The following is a 23,376-nucleotide window of genomic DNA, read 5'->3' as shown; positions in this document are numbered from 1 at the left end:
AGTGGGATTGGAGCTAAGGGAAAAACTACTGTAGTTTCTGAAGAGGACTCCACTATTAGCTACTTCTGCCTCTTCCTAAAATTACATATCAACATGATTTTAGACTTTGATATAAAATGACCCAGCCAGCTCTGGTACTTTTTGTAGGGTGTTTATTGCATGGTTTAGTTTTTAAGTGTTCAGAACAGACTAGTCTACAAAAGACAACAAAAAGAAGTCTGGGTGTCAAGATTTCTGGGCTGCTAGGCTTTTTTGTTGTCTGTTGTTTGTTTTTTCTTTTTATAATAGAGTTCCTGTTCCTTGTGAAGAAATCATTTTGAGAAAAGAAGTGAGAATCAACAGCAGAGATAACCTTTTCACTAGATTAAGCACTGAAAACTCATTTTTATGGGCTTATAAAACCCACCACTTTGTTCCCTTAGCTTCCACCTGTTCTTTAAAATAGACCAAAATCCCTGTTAATGAGAGTGGTTGACTTGGGTTTTTTTTTTTCCTTTAATTCTGCTTTAGAGTTCTTGATTACAAGAAAACTACTGAAATCAAAAATATCATGACTAAAAACTTCCTGATAATGGGGATGTTAACATGCATCCTACCTATGATGATAAATATAAAAAAGCTTTAAAATATGCTTGATAAATTTAGGGCCATGGTTATTCAATGGGGACTCCAAGACATTACAACTCCAGGTGATCTTGGACCAAGACTCTCTCCTGTCTCTACCAGCAAAGTAAGTATTTTTGAAGAACTGGCCAGAGGGTTGTGTTTGGCCAATTAGGGGAATATTCCTTTTCTTCCTTGACTTTTATTAGTCTCTGACTTTGTCTGTCTGTCTGTCTCTCTCTCTCTCTCCACCTCCTCTCTTTACAGACCCTCTATGAATTGCTACAGGGTAGCACCAGAAAAAGAAAAGGAATCTCCTAGAGAGGAGACCTGTTGAAGGTCTCTTCAAACTGTTACGGAGGGAGCTACACTATCTGCTTTCTCTCAAAGCTACCAGCAGAATCTTTACTGAAATACAAAAATTATGTTTGCAGCTATTTGTATTGGGTAATTTAAATATTCTATATTTTGAAATCAATTTTGATCTATGGTCATTTTTTTCTGATTATTTCTATCTTAATGGCCACAGCAGTACCAATCTAGTAATGGGCAAATCCAATTTAGAGTCAAAGAATCAATTATAAAATGAAATTGTCACATTTGTTTTTCCCTAATTTTCAGTAGGTTTTTATCACATTTAGTGAAACTGAGACATTCCCCTTTCACCACTCATATAAAGTAGGTTGTAACTTTATAATGCAAAGGGCGAGTTGTAAATAATCTACATCCTGGCATATTTAGATAGAGCACTAGACTTGGAGTCCTGAGGACCTGGATTCAAATGTGACCTCAGAGACTTCCTAGCTATCTGGCTCTAGGCAATTTACTTAACATCAACTACCTAGCCCCTTGCCACTCTCTTCAGTCTTAGAATTGGCACTAAGACAGAAGGTAGGAGTTTTTTTAAAAATTCCATCTCTGAAACTATGGCCCTGGATAAGTTATTTAACTTCTCTGGCTCTCAGTTCCTCATCTATAAAATGAAGTGATTGAAATCAATGACATCTAAGATCCTTAATCTATGATCCTGTATTCATAGTATATTAGAACTCCAATTGGTCTTGGAAATCACATTCTTCAACGTTCTGAATTTACAAGTAAGGGAATTGAGGTTTGGAGAGGTGAAATAACTTATAATACCTAGGGTATATCAAGCAGAGATCAATACAATTGAACAAAAGAATGAGAGAATTTCAGAGCTGGAAGGAATTCTCAGAAGCCATTTAGACCTACTCACATTGTTATTGTTATCTGAAGTCATGTCAGACTTGTTGTGACCCCATTTGGGGTGGGGGGTCCTTGGCAAAGATACCAGAGTGGTATGAGCCTTCCCCAGATCAATTTACAGATGAAGAAACTGAAGCAAACAAGGATGAGTGATTTGCTCAAGGTCCCATAGCTAGTAAGTGTCTGACCACATCTGAATTCAGAAAGATGAACCTTCTTGACTACAGGCTTGGCTCTTTATCCATTGTCCCACCTAGCTGTTCTCATATACAACATTTATTGATTGCCAACTCTGAGTTTTGCCAGTGATGTTTCCTGGCTTCAGTCTCAGCACTCTAATTGCCCTAAAGACCAACTTATACATAAAAGGAATTCCCATGAGGATAAACCCACTGAGTCAGTGTCCAGCCTCTGCTTGAAAACCTCCAAATTTCAAGAAACCATCTCCCTCTAGAGATAGTCCATATTTCACTTTTGCATAGTTCTAATTGTTAAGATGTTTTCCCTAGCATCAAGCCTAAGTTTGGTTCTCTGCAACTTCTACCCACTGGTCCTGGTTCCATTCTCTGGGGCCAAATGGAATAAGTCTACTCCCTCCTTCACAGGACAGCCCTTCAGATACTTGTTCAAGACAATGATCATGTACCCACTAAGTCTCTATTCCAAATTAGAGGTTCCTTCAACCAGTCCTCATATGACATCATGAAATGACATGTTATCCTCCATGTCCTCTCCTGGACACTCTCCAGTTTCTAAATGCTCTTCTTAATCCATAGCACTCAAAATTGAACTCAACACTCAAGATTGTAAAGTTTATTTCTGGTTCCCAAGAATGAGATACTACATTTATCCTAGCTGAAATTTATCTTATCTGATTCATCCCAATGGTCTCACCTGTCAAGATCCTTTTGAATACTGACTGTTATCCACTCTGTTAGCTATCCTTTCCAGCTTTGTGTCATCTGAAAAATCTGAAATATAACTATATAAATGTTCGATGGCATAGGAACAAGCAGGGCTCCCTGCAGAACTCCAATGAAAACTTCCTACCATATGAATAATTATCCATTTTGAGACTTCTATGAAATGATGAAAAGTGAGCAGAACCAGGAGAATCTGTATACAGTAACAGAAATACTCTACAATAATCAACTGTGAAGGACTAAACTATTATCATCAAAGGTTCCAAGATAACGCAAAGAGATCCAGGATTAAAAATGCTATATACAGCCAAAGAAGGAACCATTGGGAGGAATTTGATTACAAATCAAAGCATGTCTTTTTTATTGTACCTGTGAAATGCATCTTTTTTCATGATATGAGGAATATGGAATATGTATTGCATGATAACACTGGCATAACCTATATCAGACTATTTATTTATAGCCTGGAGTGGTGGGGAAGAAAGACCCATATATCTGAAACTCAGAATGTCAGGTAACAATTGTCAAAAACTGTTTCTACATATAATTGAAAACAGTAGTTAAAAAAATATTTTAAACAACATCCAATCTCTTGAGTCTGTCCTTCTAATCAGTTCTAATCCAACTCTTTCCATCTTTAACATGAGAATAATGAGATCAAAAGCTTTAAGAAAATCTAGGTAAATATGATATCCATAGCATTTCCTTCATCTACATGTCAAAATAGGAAAATAGATTAGTCTGATATAACCTGTTCTTGATGAAGCCATACTGGCTCTTTGTAATCATTTCTATAATTCCATCTCCTGCTTCCCAAAGAAGTAATTCCAAACCTTCCTTTTCCCGAAGTAGCTGTTCCAAACCTTCTTCTGTCACCTACACTCCACGCCTTCTCTATCAGCAGATGACCATCTTCTTCCTTTACTGAAAAGAAGCCAGCCATCTAACTTGAACTCCTTTATTATCTTTCTCCCCCAAGGTTTAAAACTACTCTGTGATTGCCATCATTCTTTCCTTTCTTTCTTTCCAGGATGCACTCTTCTTTGCCAATGCTAATTTCCACTTGTGTCATTAATCCCATCCCCTCCCATCTCCTCCAGAGACCTTGGTCTATAGATCATAATCTCTTGTTCAATTTCAATCTCTACCTCCCTATTAGCTTCTTTCTCTCTGCAATCAAACATGTTTAGATCTTCCCCATTCTAAAAAATATACTTACCCTGACCCCTCAAGGCATCATTAACTTCTCTCTTCTTTTATTAAAAAGTTCTGTAAATATAATTAGTCACCACCTCCATTTCTTCATCCTCCTATAACCTAGCTTCTGTACTCCCATTCACTGTCATCAGTGACATCTTAATTAATAAATTTGATGATCTCTCAATCTTCATGTTCCTTAATATCTGTATAGCATATGAACAAGATCATCCTTTTACTCATTTGACTTCCATGATACTATTCTCCACCTGGTTCTCCTCCTATCTCCCATTTGATAATTCTTCTTGTTCCCTAGCCCCATCCTTACTTAACAAGCGTAAGTGACCCCAAGCTTCTGTCTCTGACTCTCCTCTCATCTATTTCATCCGTTCACATAGCTCCAAAACCTAGATATTCATTCAGAATCTCTCATCTAAACATCAATCCCAAATTTCCATCCCTATAAAAATTCAACATATCCAAAAATAAGCTCACAAAGGATCATATATTTAGAGCTGAAGGGGATGGACCTTAGACACTGTCTAGTGAAATCCTCTCATTTTTTAGATGAGGAAACTGGGGTCACCCAAAATTAAAGTTAAAGATCTGACCCAAAGTCACCCACATATTAAAAAGTTGTGTCAAGATTCTAATCCAGATCCTTCTGCTCCATGTTTCTGTTGAACTGCCTTCCAAAAAAAACTGTAACTCAGGTTTAAAAGCTCAGAATCATCTTTGATTATTTCTTTTTCATCATCCTACCTCCTTCATCCACTTAATTGCCAGAGGCAGCTAGGTAGATAGAATGCTGGGCCTCTAGTCAAGGAAACCTGAGTTCAAACAGTACTCAAACATTTACTGTGTGAACCTGGGCAAGTCATTTAACCCGTTTCCTCAATTGAAAATGAGGGTTGTTGTGAGGTTAAACTGAGATATTATAAAGCAGTTAAGCACTATGTCTAACACACAGTAGATGATTAAGAAATGCATATTCCTTTCCTTCCAAATCCTATTGAATCTCCCTCTGTTATCTCTCAGTTCCTCCTTCTCCTCTCCACTCACATTGCCATCACTTTGTAAGACTCCTTTTTCTCCTGACTGCATTTCATTAGCCATCCTCCCTGCCTCGAGTGTTCTCCTTGCTCATTTCTCCCTCTTGGTTTCCCTAACATCCCAGCTAAAATTGCACCTTCTAGAAGAAGCCTTGCCCAATGTTCCATAGAGCTATCATCTGTGATTATCTCCAGTTTATCTTGCATATTCTTTGTTTGTACAAAGTTATTTGGGTACTGTCTCCCAAATTGGACTTTGAGCTCATTGAAGGCAGAGACTGATTTGTACTTTTCTTGGTATCTCAGTGCTTAGCACAATGCCTGGCACATAGTAGATGCTTAACACTTGTTGACTTGACCTGGCCTGACTACCTCCAGAGCCATTATCATTCACTCCCCTTGACTAGGTAACAGCCTCCTAGGCATGTTCCCTAATTCCAGTCTCTACAATCCTGCCTTCATATAGCCGATAAATGAAAGGTCCTGACTATGTCACTTCCCTATTTACAAACTTTCAATGACTCCCTATAAAATATAAACTATAAACTCCTTTGCCTGGAATTCAGTAGTCTGAATCTGACCTTAGCTCATACACAACTCTTTGGGCATACCTCATTCCAGTAAGACTGGACAACCAGCAAATCTGGAATACAATCCTTTCATATCTCTGGCCTGCTGAAATCTTAGTAGAACAGTAGATTTAGACCTGGAAAGGCCCTCACAGGACATCTAATCCAACCCTCCTCATTTTAGAGATGAATGAAGAAAGTGACATTCAAAAGTAATTAAAGAATTCGCTCAGGGTCTAACAGATTGAAAGCAGTAAATAGTCTGGCCAGACCCACTGCATTCTCCACTACAACATGTTGCTTTCTCTTCCTTCAAGGCTCATCTAAGGCACCTTCCTCCTCCATGAAATCTCCATGATCTTCCCAGCAAAAAATGATCTCTCCCTCTTCAACGTTAGAGAATCACAGACTTAGGGCTGGAAGGGATCATGGAGGTCCTCTAATAAGTAACCTCCTTACTTTGATAATGATGCAAGTGATGATTTCGCTCTAAGGTCATTAGGGATTCTAAACTTTAGAGTCTAAAGGAAAGGATCTTAAGACGGAGTTCCAAGAGGAGGAAGAACTTTTCTGTTACCTTTAAACTGGCTGTTCCAAGATTTTTTAGAGTCCTTTGATTATGAGGTTTTCTTAGGGGCACTTTGCCTAAATCTCTCCTTTACCCATCACATTTTGCTCCATATCACACTTAGCATAGAACACAAGCTCTTTAAAAGCAGGAACTGTTAATTTCTTCATTATATTGGCAGCTGCTAAGTCCAGCAACTTGCATATAAATAAGTATTTCTATTAAACTAGATAGGTTGTGTGACAAAAGAGAGACTAGATCCCAGGGAATAAGTCTCTTTTTCCTCAGACCTTTTTCCATCTTCCCATGAGAATCATGCTTCCCATTGTCGTTCAATTGTTTCTGTGATATTTGACTCTTCACAAGCCCATTTGAGATTTTCTTGGCAAAGATACTGAAGTGATTTGCTATTTCCTTCTTCAGCTCATTTGACAGATGAGGAAATTGAGGCAAAACAGGGCTAAGTAATTTGATCTGGGGCACACAGCTCGTAAGTGCATGAGGCCAAATTTGAACTCAGGAAGATGAGTCTTCCTCACTTCAGGCCTGACATTCTATTCATTGTATCACCTAGATTTTCCCCATATGCAACATTTATTGATTGTCAACTATGAGTTTTGCCCAATGGATAGGTGCTGGAGACACAGAAAAAGGAAATAAAGTATCCTTGTCCGCGAGAATTTTACAGTTTAGTGAGAGATGGCATATTCGCATGAAAAACTTAAAGATTTATGAAAAAAAAACTTACAAAGAAACAATAAGAACCATAGAATCTCAATGTCCCTTAGAGTCAGCAAATCTAGGATATACCTGAACAGGAATCCCCTCTATGGCACAGGCAAATAAGTGATCATTCAACTTCTATTTTAATACCTCTAATGAGGAAAAGCCTGCTGTCTTCTGGGACAGCCCATTTCATCTTCCAAGAGTTCCAATGATTAGGGAGTTTCTTCTCTTATAAAGCCTCAATTTGCCATTCTGAAATTTCCACTTTGGCCAAGTAGCACAAAACTCATTTCTCTTCTACAAGACAGATCTTCAGCTATTTGAAGTCAGTGATTACATATTTCCTGACACAATTTATTATTTTCTAGTTTACACACCACCACCAATCCCTTTAATTCAAGCATTCTTAACCAGGGGTCTGTAGAATTGTTTTGGTTTTTTTTAAATAGGATCTCTATAATTCTATTTATTTTATGAATTTAAAAATATTTTTCTAAGAAAGGGCCCGTAGACTTTGACAGACTGCCGAAGGAATGATGCCACAGGAAAGATCAAGTCTCCCTACTTTAATTGCTCCTAACTATTCTCCTCCTTAATGCACTCCAGAAGTTTGTCAAGTTCTCTTAAAATGTCACCCTAAACAGACTATAACACCCCAGACATATTCTGACCTAAGCAGACTCATGGGCCCATCAATCCCTTCCCCCTCCAATTGTAGACACTATAATAGTTCTATCAAGGCAATCTAGGATAGCTACATTTTTTTGCTTATCATGCCACACTAGTGAGCTTTCAAGCCAATAAAACTACCAAGAGTTAGGTTTGATTTTTATTTAATTTATGTTCTTTGTTTTCCACATAATCTGCTGTGTCTCTCTTGTCACTATCACCCCCACCCCTATCTGCCACTTGGGCAGGAGATTTTTGGAATCCCAATAGGGCTTGACATATCCCTTTTAAATAAAATCTTTTTTAAGAATGGCAGAATTTGGATCATGATTCCAGTCTGTCAAGACCTTTCAGGATCCAAATCAACTCTTATTTCTTCTAAAGGGGCTAAATTCCTAAAGTTGTACCTTAAACAGGAATCCAACTTGTCTTTCATTCATTCATCAAAAAGGTAGTAAGTACCACCTAAGTCGAAAGTGACATGCCAGGGTCCCTGCCATAAGAGGCCTTATCCAGACACATGTATACCAGTCAGGATTTTTATGGGATCATAGCTAGACCCCAGAGTAATCCTGTCTTTCCAGGAGCATTGTAGACTTCTTGCACACTCCACCCAGGAAGCAGTGGTGCTGCTTGTGGTGGTGAGCACCAAGGGTGGAGTCTAAAAGCAGGAAGGACTGTGGCAATGAAGCTGTAAAGTTAGTAATATATCAAAAAAAAAAAAAAGCTAACAACTGAGACCCAGGAGCACAGACAGTCAAAAGGTAAAAGTTCTCCCAGCCCTTGGAATGGTCACAAGATCTCTTCCCTTAAGAGTCTCAGGTGGCATTAAAGCCAAACCATCACTGGCATCATCATTTATAAGATGGATAGAAACCTAGGGCTGGAGATGACATAATGGCCCTGTGATTTCATTATTCTAAGGAACTCTGGTATGAAGCAGAGTCTATAACTGATAGTCACAGATTTAGACTCGAATCTTAATCCGTAAAGGATTAAGTGATTTGCCATTGAAATCACACTGCCAGGACCTGTCAGAGGTAGGACTGGAACCTCATTTATCCTGACTCCAGAGCAAACACTCTAGTTCCAACTCTTCTTGGCAAATCTCATCCTTATGAAATTCTTTTTAAGGTTTGAGAGGCAGCAAGTACAGCATAGAGAGCAGAGTCGGCCTTGGAATCAGCTGTAGAGAAAGCAGGATTGCACTGAGAGAGGGAGCTTTTTCACCTGGGAGTTCTGTGGATCAGGAAAATCACAGGTCCAGTTCCCATCTCTGTCTTTTAAAGTTTACAGAGGGTTCCTTATTTGACCCTGTGAGGGGGGGTGTTACAAGTACTATCATCTCCTTTTACAGATTAGGTAACTACAGTTGAGAAGTTAAGGGATTTGCCCATGTCACAAGCTAGTGTCACAGGCTGGCTTAAAACCCAAGGGTCTTGATTCCAGTTTCAACACACTGCACCGCCTTCTGTCTCATCTTAACAGCAAACAGTACATACATTTTAAAGTCATGCAATTAATAATCATTTGACTTTATTTATAATCTAACCTCTCCCCTAACATGCCAATAAAAACTAGAAGTATTCTCCCTTAAAACTTGCTGGACATCACTGTGAGATAAATTTATAGCCATGTAAGAATGCCTAAGAGAAGCATTTCACACATAAATGGCAGTTTTAAAATAACATGTATTCATCACTATTTAGTGTGCTAGTTATCAAACTTCTGAACAAACACATAGCCCCTTCATTTAATTAGATGTTACTTAATAAGTAGTTCTCAATTCCTAAGCTCAAAATAAAAATAAAAAAGGCGTCACAATAATTTAGAAGTTGTTGCTCAGTTGTTTGTCTGTCATGTCTGACTCTTTGTGATCCCACTTGGGGTTTACTTGGAAAAGATAGTAGAGTGGTTTGCCAATTCCTTCTCCAGATCATTTTACAGAGGAGGAAAATGAGGCAAACCTGGTTAATTCATTTGTCCAGGGTCAAAGAGCTAGTAAGAAGCTGAGCCTGCATTTGGACTCAAGAAGACTTCCTGACTCCTTGTGATGGAGGTGGGCAATGGGCAGTGAAGGAAGTAGGACCCTCATGCTCTGAAATCTTGTATTTCTCACAAGTTAGCACTAGTTAAGCATAAATTGCAAAATTTGTATTATTGGCTATGTGGCTTGTTCCATTAGCCCAGGACTATGGGGCTCCATCAGCTCCAGGACTACTCCAGCAGCCCTGGGTTCTGGGGATACTCCACCAGCTCTAGGGGCTACTCTACCACACGGGCTGCTATTCCATAAGCTCCTAAGACTACTCTATGATCCCTGAGGTCATTCCACCAGCATAGACTATTATACTATCTTAAAAAACCTCCACTTGGAATAAAATTCTTTTCTTCTACATTGAACAGAGTTTGAGTCTTCCATTCTTGGATCAAGACCCTGCTACAAACTTGGCTATGTTTCTCCCACAACACTAGACTGACACCCCATCCACTTCACCACCTAGTACCATAGTGCTCAGTCACAAAAACAGTGGATATTCGATAAATGTTACTACTTGACAGAGAATTAGCTAAATTGTATATTACTGATGAGAAGTATCAGAAAATGCCTCGATCTCTACTATAAGTACAGTAATATTCAAGTAAATATTAAGACAGTTCTTTTCACTTCTGTGCCTTATTACCTCCTCTACAAAATGGAAGTCCAGGGTTCCTGTAGCCCTGTGCAATTTTTTAAATTTACAATGAAATACCTAGAGGTATTTTCTAAATCAAGGACTCTTCTATTACAACCATTACTCCAACAGTGCTCAAGAACTAATATCCCAGAGCTCCTAAAAAGACAAATAATCAGGAAGAAACCAGCTTCAAGAAAGCAAATAGAAAAAAATGACTGTTCAAGAAATATTTGCTTGCTAACTAATATTGATGTTTACAATTTGTTGATAAGCTTACTTCTTTCATGCTCACAAATCTCTAAGAAATGGCAATATACTTAGCAAAGTGAATGTGATGAGACTGCTTAATAAAGCAACTTTGGTAACTGACTATTATTCTCAACACTGTACATTTAGTTTAGATTAAAAAGGAAATCCAATTAAGTACCTGAATTGAAATATAAACAGGATGCTTCTGGAATTTCTTTCTGATTTGGTTTATTTGGGGGTTTTGATTTGGTTTTTTAAAAGTGTCAAGCAAGCAGATTTTTCCCTCTTTGCTACCCTGACTCCTCCCCCTTGTAGGGTCTCTATCGTTAAATATGATAAATGTGATTTATTTCCACGGCTTTAATATCCCTTCTATAATAAGACTATCTTCATTTATCTGAATTTTTGATTCAGTAATTTCTCTCTATTCATATGTCCATCATACTACTTTCAAGCTCTCACTACCTCTTCCCTGAATGACAAGAGCCTCCAAATTGGTCTCCCTCTCTCTCCAATCTAACCACCACACAACTGCTAAAGTGATATTCCTATAGCACATGGTGTCCAGATTCACTCCGGGCTCAATAAACTTAAATGGTTCCCAAGTACTTTTATGATCAAATACAAATGCCTTGGTTTGACATATTTAAAGCCCTTCACACTTTAACTCCAATCTACATCTCCAGGCTTATAACTGCCTTTCATTAATTTATTCTAGCCAAACGGACCTCTTTGAAGAACATCTCATCTGTGCAAACTATTCCCCTCTATGCCTGGAATGAACTCCTGCCTCACCACCTTTTAAAATACATTTCCTTTTAAATTTAAATTTAAATTTAAAATACATTTCCTGTGGCACAATTGCACATAATGGACTTCTCTACTAACAGCAATGTACTGATCCAGGACAATTCTGAGAGACTTATGAGAAAGAATGCTATCCACATTCAGAGGGAAAACTGTGGGAGTAGAAACAGAGAAGAAAAATATTTCCTTGATCACATAGTTTGATGGGCATGAGATTGGGGATGTAGACTCTAATCACTCTATTACAAATAATAATATGAAAATAGGTTTTGAACAATGATACATGTAAAACCCAGTGGAATTGCTCATTGGCTCTGGGAGGGGAGAAGGAGCAGAGGAGGGAAAGAATATGAATCATGTAACCACAAAAAAATAATTTTAATTAATTAATTAAATTAAAAATGAAAAAAAAGATCACAATTGTCTCCAAAAAAATAAGATAAAATACTTCATTTTTTTTCAAAATGCAACACAACTACCACATCCAATATGAGGTCATTCCTGATTCCATACACCTGAAGTATCCCCCCTAATATTCCTTATATTAATAAATCTACTTGTACACACATATTAGCTCTCCCAATGAGACTGTAAACTCCTCCCTAATGGCAGAGACTGTTTACTTTCTTTAATCTTTGTAACCCTACCACTTAATGCAATGGCATAATCATATAATGCATGGCATTTAATAAACCCTTACTGACTGATTTATTTAATTGGTATAGTGAATTCTCCCTACCCATGCAGACTTGCAACTTATCTGTAACTTAGATGACTTCTAATTTTATGAAATTAGTCATATGTCAGTTGGTGACTGACCTGGGGCACAGAGAGATTAAGTAACTTGCCCAGAGTCACAAAGCCAGTATGTGTCAGAGGTAGGACTTGGACAGGCCAGCCCTTTATCATCTATTACACCAGTTCCTGTCAAATTTAAATAGAAATGGGCTCTACTAATCCTTAAAGGAGGATCTCTGCAGACCACGCATTGACTTAGTTTTACAATGTAATATTATCTAGGTTATATTGTATTTTTATTTAGTTAAATGTCTCCCAGTTACATTTTAATCTGGTTCAGGCCTGCATCTTGGACACTTCTGTTATCTGCTGTACTAAGCTGACTATACCAGAGTAGTACAAGTATATTTAGTTTATTCATAGATCTAAGAATGAGTTATGTCTCCGAAACTGACACTAGCAATATAACGAGAAAATTGTTTACCTCTCTAAGGACTTCAGTTTCATTATCAATTAAATAAATATTGCTTTTTCATGGGATTAGGAAAAAAAGCATTCTCATAGAACTGTAAGCTCTTACATTTTTCAAAAACCTACTTTTAACAGGTAAAAAATGAAAGTGTGAATTCTTTTAAATTTTGTTGGCATCCTTCTATGTATCCTGGATTTTAAAAATAAACCTATAATTGTATTATTTTTAAATCATATCTGTACCTTTCTCTTAAATGCTGTGGGGGAGTTCCCTATTTAATGAAACCCTATAGTGCCCTTTCATAAATTGAAAAAAATTGTGTTATAATTGGAAAAAATCACTCTAATTTGTCTACTTTGAAAGTTTGTATTTTCACTTAGCAAAAAGACACACCTCTTCATTCTCAACACACTCCCTTTACACTAGATCTCTCCAAAAGGTAGATCATGATGGACAAGTGGTTTTGAAGCTTTACAAGGTTAATCTACCAACAGGTTGCCACTCCCACTCTCCTGGAAAAATTTAACAAAGTTCAAGAGCTACACACACACAAACACACACACACACACACACACACACTCACCACATGCACGCACAAATATCACATGACTTAAAGGAAATCAAAAGTAGGCTCTCTCAGAAAAAGATGGAAGATGCCATTCTTACAAAAGAAATCACACAAAGCAAGTAAAACAATAATATAAGGCCATTTTCAGCTGACCAAAAAGTGATGCCCTGAAGATATAATAATCTTTCCTTTGAGAGATCAGGAAAGGTAATTCCCTGCAATCAACCCATGGAATAGAATATAGGAAACTTAGTACCTGAAAGACCTGGGTTTGAATCTGGCCTTAGACAATTACCAGTTATGTCACTTAACAGCTCTGTGCCCTTTGGTTTCCTCATCTACAAAATGGGAATATGGGGAAACATAGGCAAAAATGAAATATGGCCCCTATGGCCACAAGGGCTTCAACTCCCTTCAAGCACTATATCTATGATCCTAAGATTCCATTCGGAACTGATGATTTTAGAAAGAAGGAAAGTAGTGCAGTGGACAGTACTCTGAATCATGAGGCATACCTCAATTTTGACATTTAACCAGTTATGGGATTTCCTGTCAAGTCTCTTACTTCTTCGCTTTGAGTCTTAGTTTCCTCACCTGCAAAATAAGGTTTTGGACTAGATGCTTTCTGAGGCTCTTTCCAGCTTTCCAAATCTTACAATTTTCCTAAAGTTCCAATGAATAGTATGCAGTTACTGGAAAGCCTATGAGCTTCCCAGATAGTAATGATAAACTCCATCCTTCTGAAGATGACAACCCAAAGTCAACAACAAGGTTGAAATTTACCAAAGATGACACCATTTTCAGACCTTTCAGTTTCCTTCTTCATAGTTCTTTCTCTTCCTTCTCTATTCTCTCCCCAAAATCCACACACAAAAAGAAATGAAAAAAGATCACTTTTCCTTTTTCCCTTAACTAGACAAAAACACAAAACCTGGTGGGTTTTTTTTTTTTAATTTGTTGATTGGGTAAAATAGAATGTTTTGTCTTCATTTTGTTTTTAACTAAAAAACCAGGGGAAAGGCACATTTTATATTTCATTCTAAAAGACAAAACTTTACACAGAAAATATAGTTGTTATTTGATTTCCCTTGGAGTATGGGTTTTTATATTGGCCAAAGGATCCTTGTAGTTATTGTTGTTGGGTCATGTTCAACTCTTTATGACCCCATGTGGGGTTTTCTTGGCGAAAATGCTAAAGTGGTTTGCGCCATTTCCTTCTCCAGCTCATTTTACAGATGAGGAAACTGTTCACATATAGGATTAAGTGACTTGCCCAGAGTCATTATACCTAGTCAGTATCTAAGGCCATATTTGAACTCAGGTCTTCTGGACTCCAGGTCTGATGTTCTATCCACTTTCTAACTGTCCTCATTTCTCTCTTAATACCTAACCTTGCTCACATTTTCATAAAGCAAAATTTGGCTTCCCCTTAGTTATTTCTAACAGTCGGGGCCTTCACATTCTTTCAGTTTCAGACAACAGTATGTCATGTCACTTAGGATTTATAATTCCTAATCAATATGAAACAATTTACCACAAAACTCATAATACTCAACTGGATATAGCAGCACTTAGTCACTTTCATCTAATGTGCTCCATTCATTGGAAACTAAGAACACAAAATAATTTTTAAACACAGACCAAGCAAGCTATGGTGAAATCCAAAAAGCTTAAAGTACCTTATCTAGGACACTGCTATGCACACTGTGGGTGCCCCATAAATACTTGGTGACTAAGAGGTCAATTATCATGCCTTGTAAATTGCCAGTCTCCCTCTTGACTTTTCATGTGGGTGTACTCTGGAATGAATTTTTTTTACCCAAAAATCAGGCACCTGTATAACCAAGAAGCTATTCCCCTCAAATTTTTCAAACATTCCCTAGAGCAGCAGCACCCATGACTACTGAGGTGAACCACTGACCACTTTTAACATAACACTACAAAAAATGCTGTTGCATCACATCCTGAACTTTAAAAACACTGCCAGAATGATGGTGTAAAGTCTCAGAAATTGCCACAGAGCAGCAAAAGATTTACCCAAAGAAAATTGGAAATAAACAAAACAGAAACTTACTTTTCATAGACCAGCTCCTCATCGGTGGAGAAATAGTGGGTATTTATTGTGCTTTTTGGTCTATTCCTTAAAGTAGCAAAATATAAGCGATCTGAAAGACAAGTTGAAGAGAAAAGAAAACATATCAGAAGTGGGAAGAGAGGTTGTAGATCCACCTCAGGCCACCAATCACAAACCCCTTATTTTACAATGAGGAAACTGAGGCTCCAGGAGATTATGTGATATGCCTAAGGTTCTTTAGCATTAGAAATGGAATATAAAGTCAGGTCCTAGAAGAATCAGTGCCCTAGTCAGTGACTGAGTATTTAAGAGGTGGGAGCTAAACAGCAAAGGATGCAGAAGGGTACAAAAGACCATAATAATAATAATTTCTCATATTTAAAGACATCCTCCACCACCACCAAAAAATAAAATAAAATAAAAACATCTGGAATTATTGTTTCAAACCGGTTTCTTGCTACTAGCAACAGAAACTGGAGAACATTTTCGTAAAGGAAGAGGGAAGGGGACACACTCAGAGATCGCCTCTCTGTTTTGGCCCATTTAAAAAGGAGTTGGGCATACAACAAAAGAAACAATTTTTGCTCCAGAGCTGCTAGACCTTGAGACTCCCAAGGGAGGACTATGAAAAAGGGGTAGGAGGGTGAGACAAAGGGGTGTGGTTTGAGGAGGGGGTGGGGTCCAAAAGAATAGAGCGGTCCGAAGGATGGTAAGGAAAGCCAGGGAGAGGTAGGGCAGTTCCCCTTAGGGTACCCCCCACCCCCCGCTGAGTAAGAATTCCCAGAAAGGGACAGGGGACTGGCTGCTTCTGGGAGATACGCTCGGAACAAGATCGATCCCAGGAGGCGGGAAAGGACCAGAAGCCGGAAACGGCAAGGGGGTCTTCGGGGAGCAAGGGGGTACGCACCCAGGGGGGCGTGGAACAGCACGGCGGTAGCCGAGGAGCCCCCCTGGCGGGGGAGCTGCATGACTGGGACAGGACAGGATTGAACTGAACTGGATGGGACGCGACGGGACGGGACGGGACGGGACGGGACTGGACCGGACGGGACGGGATGGAAGGGGCGGGGCGGGGCGGGGGATCTGGGGGCTGCCCCTCACCTTTCAAGAACTCAGAAGCCCCGATTAGGTCTCCGGCGTCCGCTGCCATCTTAAGCGCGAGCCGTATTCCAGAGGGCTTGATCGTGACTGGTTTCACCCACCCCCCGGGAGTTCCCTTCTTCCCCAGGGCCGAAGAGCTCGGAGCCCCGAGGGCGAAGGCTGGCGGAGAGAAAAACGGCGGCGGCTGCGGCGGCGGCGGCGGCTGCGGCGGCGGCTATAGTTACAGCAGCGGCGGCGGCAGGACCGGGAGCAGAAGGCGGAGGCTGCTGGGGGGTCAGCGCGCGGGGCGCCCCGGGGACATTCCGAGGGGAGCCCGAGCTCGAGCTCTGCCTGCGCGGGGCGCACACTCCCCGGGCCGCCGCTGCACCGCGCCCGACCCCGCTCCGCCGCCGCCGCGCCTTGAGATACGCAGACCAGCTCTCACGTCCGGGCAAAGTCTGCTCCCGGCCCCCAAAGTGATCATGGAGGAGGAGACTACTGGCCCCGATCGCGCCCGTGGCTACTTGTGCTGCAGGCAGGCAGGCGCCTGGGTGCCTGCCCGACTGGCAGCGGCTGCTCCTCCTCTGCCTTCTCCTGCTTCTGTTTCTGCTTCTGCTGCTGAAGCTGCTTGCTGCTGCTGCTGCTGCTGCTACTGCTGCTGCTGCTGCTGCTACTGCTGCTGCTGCTGCTGCTGCTGCTGGCGGCTGCTGCTGCTGCTGCGACTGCGGCTGCTGCTGGCGGCTGCTGCTGCTGCTGCTGCTGCTGCTTCTCCTTCTCCTTCCTCCTTCTTCCCCTTCTTCTCCTCCTCCTCCTCCTCCTCTAGGTCCACCCCCGGACCTGCCTCCCCGCCCTCCCCCCCCCTTCCTCCACTTTCACCGCTCCGCGGCCATCCCTTAAAGAGGCCGCCCCTCTCCTATCTCCCACCCCCCCACCCCCCCCAGCCACACGCCCGAGTAGTTACCAGGCGCCCAATCGGGTCACTAGGAGCCGGTTGCTAAGGCTTTGTTGCAGCTCACCAATTGCAGCAGAGGAAACTGCGCCCTAGGCCGGGAGGAACCGGGAGGGGCCTCTAGGCCAGAAACTTGTGAATGGAACATTGGAGTGAGATGGGGAGGGGGGGAGGGGCGCCACCGTAAGACTCAGATGCTCTAAGATTAGAATCCCTTCTTTAGCTCTCCCACTAAATCCTCTCCCACCTCTGGTTCTAAAAGCCCGGCAACCAACTTCCGTAATTTATTCCTCCCTCCTGTTGCAGTTACCCACCTCCTAACCACTTTCCAGACCAAGATATTGACTTCCCCCGTACTTAAACTCTCCTTTAGATTTACTCGCCTTATACACCGCACACACACTATTAAGAGATTTCCTTATATTTTAAAAGGGGGGAGGAAGGAAGGTTACTCCCATATCCCAGAAGATATAGCAAGGGACTACTCTCAGCAGGATTTTCAGATGTTCGTTCTCATTGAGAAATTCTATGATTTATTCGCAGAGGGGAATGGGGAAGAAAGATATGGGGGAGGAGAAGTTCCATCCAGATTCCCTGAACCTGCAGGCTTAACTTAGCTCTGAGACATCATCTCACGTTCTTCTGTAAATCGAGTTTGGGGGGAAGTGGAAGGAGGTGTGGAGGAAGCGCGGTGAGTGAGGAACAATAACCAAAAAGGCAAATCTTCAGAGGGAAAGTTGCACAAAAGCATTTCATTCTGGCATGTAGGAAACGCAATCTTTTCCTTAGAACCTGGGTTTATTTCTCTTTTTAAAAATTAACACATACAAACTAGTGCTCTCTCAAGTTACATTTTCGTGACTAAATGTCACTATTGCCTATTTGAAAAATGACCTCATTGACAAGTTCTTAACACGTAAGAAAACTAGGGTTCCCTGGCATATTATGTGGCTAATTGCCACTTGTCTATTCGAAATTGGTGCCAATGACCCTCCACCATTCGGACATGTGCTTTCAGCTGCTTTTCTGGGAGTGGTGGTGGATATGTGTTGATCCCTCCACACTTCCCAAAAGTCTCAACAGAGAAAGGGAATGAATTTATTGGAAGGAGTATTAAGACTTCATTCTGTGATGAGCCTAAGCTAATTAATTGGCCTTAAATTAATTAGCAGGTCACTATAACCAACTGACCTAAACAGCCTTCACAACAGAAGGACATACCCTTAAGGAAAGGCGTTTCCTTTTCTGAAACCCCATCCTTACCAGGCCATTGTAAAATTAATAAAACAGAACAGTCCTGACATCCTAAGATCTGAACGTTAACCACCTCTAAATCTCCGAAGTGTTTTTAAAATGCAAAGGGCTGAGACTGTGCGTTATTGCTGCAGAGAATACAAAATCATTCTGGACTAATGAGACACACAGCACACATTGAGTTGTACTTCATGTATTGCAGAATACAGATTGAGCAGTAATACTCTAGTAAATAAGTCATTTCGCAAACCTTGCGTTCATCTAAGCATCATATTTCAAACTGAAATCCTTCTAAATGCTATCAGCCTCATTTTCTGCCTGGGGGGTTGGGGGGGAGAAGAAGAAAAGGTAGTTATCGATATGAGCTACTATTTATATATAATATAGTTCTTACTATGTGCCAGGCACTGTGCCAAGACTCTGCAATTATTATCTCATTTGATCCTCACTACAATCCTGGGAGATAGATGCTGACATTTTAAAATGAGGAAACAGGCAAACAGATGGTAAGTGACTTGCCTAGGGACACACAGCATTGCTAGAAAGTATATGAGGCTAGCTTTGGACTCAGGTCTTCCTAACTCCAAAACATAGCACTCTACTGGGCCACTATTAGGAACTTTGTTTAATAGTCACATATGTAAGTTATATAGCTTGATCAGAATTGAAAAAGCCAAGGTCATCCACTGCATCCCAAGCCATCACCTATCATCCTGGCTTTTGTCCTGTTATGGACTTCAATAACTAGAAAAGACTGACAACTTAAATCCATAAATGCCTCACTTAAATCCAATTCATGAGCAAGGCAAGACATCACAACAACTACTACCTCACAAAATTAATTTGAATTATACCTGTTTCAGCAAACTTGTATGATTGCACAGATCAATCCTTTTTTTTTCTCCCAAATCATAGATTTAGAGATGGAGGAAACTTGAGAATTATCCAACTCCATTAGTCAGTCAACAAGCATTTTTCAGGTGCTTACCATGTGTCACTGTACTAAGTCCTAAGGGGATAGATACAAAGAAAGGCAAAATAAAATGAAACAAATCTTGGGAAACAACATGTAAGCACAACAAATGTAGAAGCAAAATATATATATATATATATATATATATATATATATATACAGGATAGATTAAAGACCATCTCAGACAAAAGGCAATAAAATTAAGGGGGACTGGGAAAGGCCAATTGACAAAAGGTGGAATTTTAGCTGAAAGAAGCTAGGGAAGCTGAAGATGAGAAGGGTTCCAAGAATGAGGAACAGCCAGTGAAAATGGAGATAGAATTATGTTCAAGGATTATGTCTACTTTTCAGATGATAAAACTAAGGTGCAGAAAATATAGATGGCACTTGTGCCCACAGTCCTAAAGCTAGGAAGTATCAGAGATTGAATTATAACCAAGCCCTTTGATTCCAGAGTCTTCTATTGCACTATATTTCCTGATACTCCTTACCTCCACCAACATGGGTGTCTGCAAATATTAAAGCAGCTGGTGTTTTTATTTGGAAAAACTCCCTCCAACTCCTTATCCATATTTTAAATGGAGGTTAGTGCCAAAGCAAATTGAAAGGATTTGAAAAGTCAGTTGAGGTCCAGATATGGGGTAGAGGTAGGAGAACAATTCATTAACATCCTGTAGTTAGCCCTTATCTCTCAGATGGACCTATTAGTAGCATCTTGGTATCAATACAAACCCAATATGGATATTAGAATTCCAATGTTTATATGTGATATGCAAAAGAAAATGAAAAATAAAAGTTATAATTTCAAGAATTTAGCTGTTTCCTTCTCTTAATGTACGTATTGTTGTTTTAAATTTTGACTTGTATTCCAAATGTGTTAGCTTTATCAAACTCCAGAATTTTGAAGTCTCATTCATATGAAACAAATCTATCGTGGCCTAATTTCTTAGCTGGTTTTATTTTTACAAAGAGGCTAGGAATCGATTTTGGAGTTCTAAATTTATTACATGTACTTTGAAATTTTTTCGCATTGTGAGGGGCAACTAGGTGGGTGGCTCAGGATTGAGAGCCAGACCTAGAAAGAGGAGATCCTGGGTTCAAATCTGATGACCTCAGACATTTCCTAGCTGTGTGACTTTGGGCAAGTTATTTAACCTCCATTGGCTAGCCCTTCCCACTCTTCTGCCTTGGAACCAATACACAGTATTGATTCTAAGTAAGAAGGTAAGGGTTTAATTTTTTTTTTCAGATTGTGTTTTTAAAGGTCTCATTCTATTTATTAATAGAAATTCAGTGTGAATGGCTCACAGATCCAGAGCTGGAAAGGGCCTCTGAAACCAACCTAAAATAACCCCTATATTTTACAGATGCAGGAACTGTAACCCATGAAATTGGAGTATTAGCCCACGTTCACACAGTTAGTAGAAAAGGTAGGCTTTGAACTCACATCCTCCATAATCAGAGCAAGTTCTTCATATCCTGCCTCCTATGCCTCAGATGGGTAGAAAAAGTAAACCGAAAAATGTTACTTTCAAAACCACATTTCAAATCAAATCTCCCTCCTATAATTACTCTGCTCAGGGATCAAGTTCATATCATTAAGTTAGTCACCAGGGCAGAAAAAATGAGGCCTGAATAAACATTCCTAAATCTGACCAGCCTATAAGGAACTCTTTTTGTATGACAGCAAAAATAACTAAAAGGCCTAATAGCAATTTCTCAAAAGATTTACCAGCCAAGAACTAAAGGCACACTTCATGTACTTCAAGGGGGGGGGGGGAGTTGTTAAATTACTATTAGAAATGCTAGTATTATACAAAATAAGTTATCCTTAAAATAAAACAAAAAAGAAATCCTAAAAAGTAGGGATTCAAAACGGGAGCACTCCCTCTTCCCTTCATGCCCCTACTCAATATAAATATTTTATGAATAAACTTTTATAAATTTATGAAAATGAAATATAAGAGAAATCTACATCTAACAAGTGATAAATGATGGTTATTCTTACCTAAAAAAATGTAGCATGAAGAACAATTAGTTACTATCAGTTTAATAAAGACTTCCCTAGTTAAAATCTGTACAAGTAGTAAAAAGCAAAAAATTCTAGGAGACATAACAACCTCCCCAAAAAGTTGTGAGTGAACCAGTCCACTCATAGTAGAGTTCTAATGACGTCATAGAACCATTATTTTCTTGATTAGCATGGCCAAAGTTCTGAGATGCAACCTCATAATAGTACCATGGTTATATGCCCCAAGAAGGAATTCTACAAAGGGAAGTCAATGGTGGAGCTCTTTGGAGGAGAGCTGTCAAGCCTTGATAAGTACTTTATGTAAATAAAGAATTCATAACATATGCATAATCGAAACATCAAACAGGTTGAGGGACTCAGGATGAGGTAAGTAATGCAGGATAACCCGCATTTTTTTTTATAGGTAAGGAAACTCGGGTTTTTAGAAGTGGAGTGACTTGTCCAAGGTCACACAGCTAGTAAATGACAGAGTGACAATTCTGACCATGTCATTCCCTTACTCAAAAACTTAAGATTCTCCAATTACCTCTATGATCAAATATAAAATGTTCAACCTGGCATTTTTTTAGGCCCTCCACAATCTGACTTCCTAATTGCTTTCCAGGTGAGTTTTTTTCCCCACATTATTCCATCCCCAACAAATTGACCTACAAGCTCTTCCTCAAACTGAGCAGGCAATTTCCTACCTCTATGTTTGTCCAGCTTGTCCAGGTTGTCCATCTCCCCATCTTGCCTAGAATGCTCTCCATCCCCCTCAATCTCTACCTCTTACAATCCTTGGATTTTTTTTTATTCCTTCCAAGGCTGAGCTCACATGAGACCTCCTTACTTAAGGTCTTTTGGGATCACCACCCCTTGCCAGATGTAGGTGCTCTCTATTCCTTCAAATAATTTTGTATTTTCTTGGCTCTATACCTCACCCCCACCCCAGTAGAATGAAAGATCATTGAGGGCAGAGATTTTTTCTTATGTTTTTTTTTTTATTCTTTGTCTACCCTACTATGTACAAACATTGTGCTTTGTGCATAGTAGGCTTTGAGTAAATGTTGGTTCAATTATTGAATTAAATTGAGTCTATTCCAAATTCATGGTTCTTTCCATTTATGCCACAACACTATGGAAAAATAATGTTTTGAGGGCATGATATGTGTGTTCTTAACTGTTTACGGCAGAATTACTGTTCCTGGCCTGAGATTTCATTAAACAGATGAAAGAGAATTAGCTTCAAACTATTGCTGAGGAGGTAGTTAGGAGATTTAAGATAGGGGTGAAGGAATTGGAGCTTTGGCATGTTATGTGATAACAGTGATGGATCTGAGATGATAAAATACAGAAATGGAAGTATGGAAGGCAATTAAACCATTTGGTAAAGCATAAGGAAAATGGAGAGGTGTTTGTTTTGGGGGTTTTTCCAAACACCAAAGTTACATGCTATTTGGCTACTGATAAAGACGGGAATTTCAGGCCAGTGGGCAGAGAACAATGACCTTTCAAAGAAGTCACAAGTATATGTATGCCTTCATATATAACTATATAGATGTATTTACATATATAGTTTTTTATATACAGTTGTAATATTTGCAAAGACTAACCTGATGCCAGATCATCTTCATTTTGATGCTCTAATCTCTGCTCATGTCAAATCAGTAAAATTACTAATTAAACAACAGGTAATACAAAACAAAACTTAATACTCCTAAGCAATTTCCATGTTCAGTGAACTTTATGACTATGAATGAATGGATTCTGCCTCTAACAGAATTAGGCTATTTTAGTTTTGTGATTGAGGCAATGAAACTACTGAGAGATTATACAGTTTTCTTCAGAATAAAAAATGGGTTACATAGTTAGATTAGTGTCAGGGTTAGTTCTACAGCCTGGGTGTCCTGATGCTTAATGTCTATCTGAACACTGAATTAAGTCAGTAAGTGAATCAATAAGCACTCATTAAGCATCCACTATCTACCA

At 39.6% G+C, this 23,376-nt stretch overlaps 1 protein-coding gene and 1 long non-coding RNA gene across 13 annotated transcripts in view; one reads left to right on the top strand and one right to left on the bottom strand.

Moving 5' to 3' along the window:
• CDC14A (cell division cycle 14A) overlaps positions 1-23,376 on the bottom strand; it is a 300,191-nt gene that overhangs the window by 229,945 nt on the left and 46,870 nt on the right. For 6 of the 9 annotated variants that reach the window (XM_007485031.3, XM_016429048.2, XM_016429047.2 and 3 more), the window contains exon 2: positions 15,121-15,211. In XM_007485031.3, coding sequence (XP_007485093.1) covers positions 15,121-15,211 — 91 coding nt within the window. Of the gene's footprint in view, positions 1-15,120; positions 15,212-16,221; positions 17,112-23,376 lie in introns of those variants that run through there. The other 3 variants (XM_056819137.1, XM_007485032.3, XM_056819140.1) reach the window with 2 other exon arrangements.
• Positions 21,635-23,376, top strand: part of LOC130457500 (uncharacterized) — a 39,930-nt gene continuing 38,188 nt past the window's right edge. For 3 of the 4 annotated variants that reach the window (XR_008916748.1, XR_008916747.1, XR_008916745.1), the window contains exon 1: positions 21,635-21,774. This is a non-coding gene — a long non-coding RNA (uncharacterized LOC130457500). The remainder of the gene's footprint in view (positions 21,775-23,376) is intronic. The other variant, XR_008916746.1, reaches the window with a different exon arrangement.

The sequence above is a fragment of the Monodelphis domestica genome, chromosome 2 (genome assembly GCF_027887165.1).
Source record: "Monodelphis domestica isolate mMonDom1 chromosome 2, mMonDom1.pri, whole genome shotgun sequence".
Classification (NCBI taxonomy): domain Eukaryota; kingdom Metazoa; phylum Chordata; class Mammalia; order Didelphimorphia; family Didelphidae; genus Monodelphis; species Monodelphis domestica.
The sequence above is the reverse complement of the archived record's forward strand: the minus strand, read 5'-3'. Positions and strand labels throughout refer to the sequence as shown.